The 10,178-nt window shown below is 35.0% G+C and overlaps 1 protein-coding gene across 1 annotated transcript; it reads right to left on the bottom strand.

Annotated features, from left to right (window-relative positions):
• Nucleotides 1-3,903: 3,903 nt before the first annotated feature.
• On the bottom strand, nt 3,904-4,387 carry LOC124896590. Its single transcript, XM_047408173.1, has 2 exons — nt 4,218-4,387; nt 3,904-4,105 (listed from the first exon to the last, which is right to left on the bottom strand). Exons 1-2 carry the CDS (start codon nt 4,385-4,387, stop codon nt 3,904-3,906), a joined length of 372 nt encoding a protein of 123 aa, XP_047264129.1.
• Nucleotides 4,388-10,178: the final 5,791 nt, after the last annotated feature.

Below are 10,178 nucleotides of genomic sequence, written 5' to 3' on the forward strand. Positions count from 1 at the left end.
GTAAATATAATGTACGTAAAAATCAAGGCCAAAGGTTCTCCGAATTTACCCAGGTAACCTTTCGGAATTAGCCTTTCAGTTCTTTTCGTCACTTTTTGTTTGTTTTGTGCAGCCTCACGAAAATCCTTATATCTTGACATAGGAACATCAAAATGAAGATCTATTTTTTGTATTGAAAACTAGACTCGAAGAGCTACATGTCTCACAGGAATCACAATCAGATTTCCCTCAAATCATCCCAGATATTTCTCCAAAACCGCTCTTCTTATCTTGGTTCGGTAGTCTTATCAGCTTTGCGTAGCGTCACGATAAATTTCGTATCTTGAAGTAGGAGTATCGAAATCAGGTGCTATTTTTTGCGATAAAAACTAGACTCATAAAGATACGTCTCACATGGGAATAATAATCAGATTACACCCGAATCGTCCCAGATATTTTCTCAAAACCAATCTTCTAATATTGGTTTGCTAGTTTTATGAGCTTTGCGCAGCGTCACGATAAATTCCGTATCTCGATGTAGGCGTATCAGAATTAGGTGTCATTTTTTTGGTTAAAAAGTATATTCACAGATCTACAACATACATAACAACCATATTCAATGCTTTTACGTATTTATACAGATACGTCATCAAAGTCAACTTAGTTCAGAATTTGATGACTTATTTTGCAACTTTGAGCGGCTATGATACAAAATTCATAACTTGATGTAGGAGCTTTCGAATCATGAGCCACTTTTTCTTATTGAAAGGAAGACTTTAAGATCTACCACATATGTAAAAATGATGATGAACACCTTTACGGATTTATACAGATGCATTGTTGAAATCCATTTTTCCTTGCTTGTCTCTTCACTTTTGCACGTCCGTGGTAAGCTTAGCAAAGGAACGTCTAGTCTCATGTGGTACCTATGTCAATTCAAAGTATTATTGCCGTGCTCAAACAATGACATGCATTTTCCCCACTTTTTTTTTTATTTTTTTAACTCATGTGACTGAAATTAGAGTAAAAATACTCAAAGCAGCCTACGTATCTCTGGAGAATCAATTCATAACGTAGTTCAAGAATGATGAGTTCATTTTTTTTCTTTGAAGCCGTTCACAGTTTAGAATCATGCGTGCCAGGAGTGGCATGCAGTTTAAGCTCGTGCCTTAAGGAGTGTGGCCAGCCTTCAAGGAAAGTACTGCTTCAGGAACTTGCCGTTGATGGGGCCAACTCTTACACCATCTTGATCGACAATCTTATATGTTCCAAGTGAATACACTTCTTTCACTACATATGGTCCATCCCATTTTGATGTAAACTTGTCACCAATGCATTTGTTGAGGATTATGAGTCTTCGAACTTCTAAGACCAAGTCACCTACTTGAAATAATCATGGCCGCACCCTCTTGTTGAAAGATCTAGCAAGTCGGGCTTGATAACACTCCAACCTTTGTTGTGCTTCTAATTTCTTCTCGTTCAATGCGTCCAAATCTGTTAGACGAAGTTAAGTGTTATGTTCAGTTGTAATAACTTCTTGAATCACAATTTGCAATGAAGGAATTTGTTGTTCTAATGGAAGGACTGCCTCCACGCCATACACCAATGAATACGACGTTGCTTGATGTAATATCCCGAGACTCTAACCAATAGTGCAACCATGAATCAATCTTATGAGAAATAAATTATAGTGTTTTTGTTGTTTTCTGATCAAGGGTGATGTGTTTTAAGGCTTTAAAGATGTCCTAACTATTGGGCGAATCAAAGCATTCTTTACCGATTGAATTCTTGAGAAGGATTTTGGCATAGTCAACTTCAAATGAGCATATCTCCCATTGTACTACGAATTATTGGTCTCATGACCTACCAAAAGCTAGATAATTGAATTATATTTCCAATGATATCTATTTCGTCAAAATCCAATATCGAAGAAAAGAGTTATGCTTATTTTACTCCAGCATGTCATCCTGGAAAATCCGTGACAACCTTTTGTGACGACTCATCACAAGCCTGACGGCCAGTGACAAAATGTCGTCACCTTAAGGCAGAAAGTCACAAAATCCACCCCTTTTTGCAAGGGTATTTTGTTCTTTTCCCATCTTTTGGAGTCCTTTATATATATATATATATATATATATATATATATATATATATGAGAATCCTCATCCAAACCCTAATTCCATCATTCTCTCTTCCAATTCTCTTAAGATAATATATCTAGGATTTTATCAAGGACATAAATCTTCCAAGAATCATCCACAAATCTTTAAAATTTCTTCAAGAACCAAGTTCCTCATATTGTGGGCTTCAAGAATTATTTATTTCAAGTGTGCATAAAGTCTCAAGTACTAAAGTTCATCCAATTTCAACGATTAAGGTATGTGGGGTTTCGAACAAGAACACTTCTTTTGTTCTAGTGTCCAAAGATTTAATTTCTATTGAATTTCATGATTTTTGTAAAGTGGATTTAAACCCAAATTAATTTATCAGGGATTTATGAGATTTGAGCTATACAAGATTGACATATATGACTACTTCATTATCTTATTTCTTAAATAAAGAATTTATGCCATGAGTTGTATATTGTTATCATGAAATGATGATTTCTAAGTGATTTATGATAAGTGTCATGATTTATATTTTTCTATGAGAAGTTTGTCTATTGAATATATATTGATATTGAGCTTGAGAGTCAAGAACGAGTTCTATGATGTTTTCTTGAAGATTTTGATACTTGATATGATTTGATAAGCAAGTGTACTTGATGATGAGAAATATTATTTTGAGATTGAGTTGAGTTAGGAATCCACAAGTTGATTATGATTTACAAATGAGATATATATTTATATTTTGGTCCTCATGATATACCCTTGAGTTGATTAAGGTGGATTTCCTAACGCGTTCTGAGGTTAAGTTTGGGAGTAGTATTTAGCACCAAGCGGGAAGTGTGGCTTTAGGGCATCCTACTTCCCCAGAACTACGTACCACCGTAGGATTAAGATTAAGGGCCAAAGGCCTAGACAGTGATCACTAAAGTTAAGGTTCTACTCCGATGGCAAGGATATAACAGCTCTCCCCAACGTGGGCAAGACGTTGGACTCCATGTAAGCTCACATAGTTTATGTCGATTATAAGAAACTCCCATGTCCATAATAGTCCAAGTTCTATGAGTTACTAAGTCACTCTATGTCATGAGTCAAAGAGTTTGAGTTGAGTACAAGGGTTTATGAGATTTTTGAAGCATGTGCTATTATTAATGATTTATGGAAAATATGTTTCCGGTAACTCAAGCGATGAGAGTCATTATTATCAACATGCATGATTTTCTTATACATTTATGATATTATTTAAATGTTGTCTGCACCCTTACATACTCAGTACATTCCCAAGTACTGATTCCCATACTCTTCTCCGTTCTACATTTTCTCATGATGTAGGTTCAGGTGCTCAGTCTAAGCAGCGACAGTGATCTTTGAGTACCTTTATCTACATTCGTACAGTTGGTGAGTCCTCATGGTTCGAGGACCTATTTCCCTGATTTTTGTCTTGATAGTAGATGGTGGTTTATTTCCAGTTCAGTATGAGTCAGTTGGGGATCTGTCCCAATGGCTCCTCAGTCTTATGTAGTAGAGGCTTTGTCAGACTAGAGTACCAGTATGTACAGAACTTCGATATTTTAATTGTACAGGATAGTATTTCTTCGTATTCCAGTATGTTCATGACATGATTATTCTTCCTTATTACAGCTTGATTATTGTCATAGTGAGTTATAGAACTGATGATAGGCTCAGAGGGTTAACTTGAGGCCGCGTGGGGACTTAAGCCTCGTGTGACGTCTTGGGATGGGATCTTGGGGCGTTACACTTGCATTGCAGTTCTGAAGGTTGTACGATATGCCCACAAAGCTTCACCGATCTTTTCATGTCAATCCCTTTTATTTTTTGCAACAACTTTCTTCAATAGGTTACTAAGCGTCTTGTTAAAAGCTTCGGCAAGACCATTGGCAGGTGTATTGTACATTGAAGACTTGTGCTGCTTAAAATTGAACTTCTTACACAACGTCTTCATGAGTTTATTGTTGAAGGGAGTTCCATTATCCGTAACTATGCATCTTGGTATGCCATACCTAGAAAATTATGTTTGACTTGATAAAATCAACAACATTTTCCTTTTTCACTTCTTTTAATGGCATAGCTTCAGCCCATTTTGAGAAATAGTCAGTAGCAGCTAAGATGCACATTTGCTCTTTTGACGACTTTGGAAGAGGTCCAACCACATCCAGTCCCCAGGAATCAAAAGGCCATGAGGCCACAGTTGGATGAAGAGGCTTTGGAAACTGATGGATGTAATTAGCATGGAATTGACACGCTTGATACCTTTTGGCATGCTCTATACAATCCGCTACCATTGTCTGCCAATACTAAAAAAAGATGTGCAAATCACAAAAATGTTGGAGCTTTAGATCATAATTATAGAGTGCAAATTAATCTTTTTAAAATATTATTGTCTGACACATATCTCAGATATATCGGCTGAGATCATATATCTGTGTATCTTCAAACACGCGTTCTATACAAGAAAAAAGAATATGTATCTTTAGATACACGAAATTTGCTATGTTAGGCACTGTTAGAGCGCATAACCATGTATTCATATACTCATGTATCTAAAGATGCACATTGTTTTATAATTTTTCTAAAGAGTTAGATTTGATTATGTAAATAGGCACTAATATTTGTCTAATTATCTTAATTTTGCCAAAAAAATTATTAAAAAATAACATAAACATATACCTTAGTTTATAATATTTACATAAATTCTCACCTTTACAAAATAATTATAAAAATCTCAAACTAATTATGTATCTTCGTTGGATGTATCGGGAAGCTAATTATGTATCTTTACAAGAAAAAAATGTATCTTTGTTGGATGTGTTACGTATCTCGATAGACCCAATTTTTTTTAAAAAAAATATCGAGAGCTAATTATTATGAATCTTTACAAATAAAAAAATATATCTTCGTTGGATGTATCGAGAGCTATTACGTATCTCGACAGATCCAAAATTGAGATTTTGGTAATTATACAAAATATCGGAAAATTGTAATCAAACTCCAAACTGTCGGAATTTATATTGTTTATTCAGGAAAAAATGTATCTTCGTTGGATGTATTATATATCACAACACCCAAAAATTTAAAAAAATGTATTGGAAACTAATTATGTACTTTACAAAGAGAAAAATGTATGTTCGTTGGATGTACCGGAAGCTAATTATGTATCTCGACAAATTTAAAATTAAAATTTTCAGTAATTATGCAAAAAATTGAGATTTTATGTAATTAAGCTCTAAACTATCGAAATTTATGTATGATCGAATTAACTATCACAGCCCAAATTCGGAACCGTGATGGCACCTATTTCAACCTTCATGATAGGTAAGCCAACTACCCAATTCCAAGAATAACATCTCAAACTCATAGAACCGGGGAGGAAAATAAGAATATAACCAATCCCGAATAATCTCATAAGTAGATTAACAGAATAGTAAAATCAAATCATAGATAATCCCAGGTCTGGAAGTCACTAATACAAACTGTTAAATATAGAACCAAAAGAAAGTTTGAGTCTTTCAAAATGCGGAAAAAGCATAAGGATAAGGCTGAAGCAGATTTCAGTAGTCTCTAAAGCCAGTAATAGCTACTTTGAATCTCCAATGATGCTAGCAAAGAAGGAACCACAGGAATCAATATTCAGAGGTCGTCGGATTTGTACCTGGACGTAGGGTAAAAAGAAAGCAAGAGTCAGCAAGGAATCACGTGTACTCATCAAGCATCGTCGACCGACCCTAATTCAAAGTGGTGATGAGTGACACCACGTAAATCATCAAAAAGAACAAACATACAACTTGCACTCAGGAAAACCACCTTAATCTAACTGAATAGTCAAGTTTAACAGTCATAAGGATATCATAATACAATCCAAGAATTTCTCTATCTAGTGAAGTAAATAATACATATACAATAAGTACAAGGTCAACAAATACACTTTAACTAATCTGCACTAAATGAATCAATGCAATGTAATGCAATGCATATGCTGTGTACACACCTACCGAGCAATGGCTTCAAGGCCAGGACCCATGGGGGACTCATAAGGTCCATGTACTATGCAGACGTGCACTCTGATCTCAGTAAATATATTGTACAGACATGTACTACGCAATAAATATACTATGCAGGCATGCACTCCGGTCCCAAAAATGTACTATACAGGCGTGCTCTCCGATCCCAATAAATATAATATGCAACATGCACTCTGATCCTAATAAACATATTGTGCACGTGTTCACTCCTATCCGAATGAAATGCAATGCATGATGTGCAGGCGTGCAACTCCGATCCCAAATCAACAATAAAGTCAAGCAAAACACTTTGCGTTTCAAGTCAAATTAGACATCAATTTCAAAGTCAACTCAATTTATCAAGTGAGAGTATTCTTATTAGCTAGCTTTTTCTACAATTTATCTACCATAGCAAATCAGTCCATCGAGCTAGCAATTAGGGAAAACAGTTCAAAACATACAATTAACTTATTTTATTTCCTCAATCAACACCTAGTACCTGCATAGATGCTCGTCATAATAACCTATACGAGACCCCCATTTCCCATTACTCCCATTACACATAACTAACAAAACAAGCACTTTGAAAAAGAGTCTAAGGAAAGTCTCAACTTGCCTCAAATCGAAGCCAATCGTCAATCAATAAACTTGCCCTTACGTAAAGCTTCCGAGTGGTCAAAATCTGTTCAAATATATATTTCTCGCATGAATAAGAATCTAGTAACACTTAGTTTATAAATTCATATTCCTAAATTCTAGACCTAAAACTTAAATTGTATCACATTATAATTGTAAAGACGATAAGAAAATAATACTAAAATTCTCAAAGTTAAAAAGACAAAACAAACGAAATAGTACAATTCGTTCAACTGTTTTCTTAATCCTCAATAAGGATAAAAGTGCTGCCAACCAATTTACTAATTTTCTCAATTTTTAATAAGGACAAATAACCGCTAATCATTAACAACATGGCTTTCTGCCTACTTCACCCCCCCCCCCCCCACAATATTACAAACATGATATTAAGAATATGCCTGTTTAAAGTGGCTTACCAAGGTTGTCGAGATCTTTTTCAAAAGCTGCTATGAAAAAAAAAGAATGAAACTGCTCCTTCATGCCTATCTCTCTCAGTTAACTTACAGATGGTATTAATAAATAAGGTAAACCTTTTCCACTAAAATTTATTCTTATACGTGCTTTCTGCCTACTTTAAACTCCCCCTCCCCCCACAACATTACAAACATGATATTAAGAATATGCCTATTCAAAGTGGCTTACCAAGATTGTCGAGATCTTTGTCAAAAGCTACTGTGGAAAAAAAATGAAACTGCTCCTTCGTGCCTATCTCCCTCAGTTAACTTACATATGGTATTAATAAATAAGGTAAACCCTTTCCACTAAAATTTATTCTTATACATAGGTCTCAAGAGTTAAAAAAATATGAGTTTGACCCATTACTATAAAATATTAGCTAAAAATTATGAGGTGGATTAAAATAGGACAAATAAATTTATAGGATTGTTGCATCATCCACCACTAAAACAAACGTCTGTCCTCGAACGTAAAGAGAAAGAAGGTACCTGGACTATCAAAGAGATGCAAATATCTACTTTGTATGTCAGACTCAACCTCCCAAGTGGATTCAGCAACAGGAAGATGTCTCCACTACACCTTCACAGATGCTATCTCCTTGGATCTTAACTTTCTAACTTGCCTATCCAAGATAGCTATAGGCTCCTCCTCAAATGTCAAATTCTGATCGAAACTTATCGAGTCCTATTAAATCACATGTGAATCATCTGGATGGTACCTCTTCAACATAGAAACATAAAAAAACCCGGATGTACTGTTGAAAGACCCGCCAACTCATAAGCAACTGGACCAACACGCTAAAGAATCTCAAAAGGGCCAATAAACCTCAGACTGAGCTTCCTTTTTTTTCCAAACCTCATCATACCCTTCATGGGTGATACCTTCAACAAAACCTGCTCACCCTGCATGAATTCCAAGTGACGGAACCTCCTATCAGTATAGCTCTTCTACCTACTCTGAACCGCCAAGAGCCGGTCCTGAATCAATATCACTCGATCCATCAAATCTCTCAACAAATCAGTCCCCCAAGGTCTAACCTCAAAAGAATCAAACCATCCAACTAGGGACCTATACGTCCTACCATACAAAGCCTCGAATGGAGCCATATGAATACTAGAGTGGTAGCTATTATTATAAGAAAACTCCACTAAGGGCAAAAACTGATCCCAATAACCCCCAAAATCCATCACACAAGCCCATAACATGTCCTCCAACACCTGAATAGTTCGCTCTGACTGGCCATCTGTTTGGGGATGGAATGCTGTACTCATATCCAACTGAGTCCCCAACTCCCACTGCAAAGTACGTCAAAAGTTTTAAGTGAACTGAGTACCTCTATCTGAAATGATGGAAATAGGAACGCCATGAAATCGAACTATTTCACAAATGTAAATCTTAGCTAATTTCTCCGCATTATAACTCATTTTTACAGGCACAAAATAGGCTGATTTGTTCAATCTGTCTACAATCACCCAAATCGAATCAAACTTTCCTAAGGTCTGAGGCAATCCAACTACAAAATCTAAAGTGATACGCTCTCATTTCCACTCGAGGATGGGCATCCTCTGAACCAAACCACCTGGTCTCCTATGCTCATATTTCACCTGTTAGCAATTCAAACACTTAGTGATAAACTCTGTAGTATCTCTCTCCATCCCACACCACCAGTAATGCTATTTAAGGTCATGATACATCTTCACCACAGGTGGATGAATGGAATAACACGAACAATGGGCCTCCTCCATAATAGATTTAGTCAAATCACCCACTCCAGGAACACAAATCCGCCCTTTAATCCTCAAAATACCCTCACGATCCAAAATTGCCTCCTTAGCCTCACCCTACATCACCTTATTCCTGATAATACACAACTTTTCATCCTCAAACTGATGATCTCGAATCTTCTCCATCAACAAGGACCTCGCCTATACATATGCCAGAACTCTACCTGACTTAGAAATATCAAGACGCATAAAACTATTAGCCAATCGTTGAACCTCCCTGGTTAATGATCGCTCCTCCACACTCAACAATGCAAGACTACCTATACTAACTACCTTCCTACTCAAGGCATCCGCCACTATATTGTCCTTGTCGGGTGATACAGGATAGTCATATCTAGGGGTGTACATAGGTCGGGTTGGTTTGGTTTTTATTAAAAAAATAAATAAACCAATCATGTCGATTTATTAAAACTATAAATCAAATCAAACCAACATAAAATTGGTTTTTTTGATTTAGGTTTTAGTCGATTTTTTTGGATTTTCATTTTTTTTTTAGTTTTTTTCGTGTTTTTCTTATAATCTTTAGTTTTTACAATTATATTGTGATCTTAGACTTGGTAAAATATGTTTTCACTCATGTGCTAATGAAAAACCATAATTATGAAAAAATAAGGAGCGAAAAACTCTCTTGAAACTAAAAAGTGAGATGAAGAGTGAAAAGCTTAGGTTTTAAGTTTATATTGGGTTTTCGATCATTTAATTAGCAATTAATGGACAAATATCATAACTTAAAGGCCCAAATCTAAATACATATATATAGGACAAAATTCAGAAATAGCATACTTATCCCCTTAATTATGAGTTTCATAGCAACAGGTTCATAATTACATAATATAGCAAGTTGTATTTTATATTTTTGCAAACTGTTCCTACAAAAATATAAATACATATGATTTTTACTGCCCTTATGATCGATATGTATTTTGTATTTTTACAAATTGTTGCTACAAAAATATAAATACATACAAATACATATGCTACAAAATGTAATTTGATAAAAGTGTTGTTAATTTTTGTAATTTAATACTTAAGTATGCTACTTTATGTATTTTATATATCTACATTTACTTTTAAATTATTGAAAATTACTAAAACTAATTGAAAAAGTATTTAAAAAGTAGATTATAATTAATATTTTAAGCATAAAAAAGTTTGAATATTATATTTATATATATATATATATATATATATTATGTCGG

This window comes from Capsicum annuum, chromosome 3 (assembly GCF_002878395.1).
Source record: "Capsicum annuum cultivar UCD-10X-F1 chromosome 3, UCD10Xv1.1, whole genome shotgun sequence".
NCBI classification, from domain to species: Eukaryota; Viridiplantae; Streptophyta; class Magnoliopsida; order Solanales; family Solanaceae; genus Capsicum; species Capsicum annuum.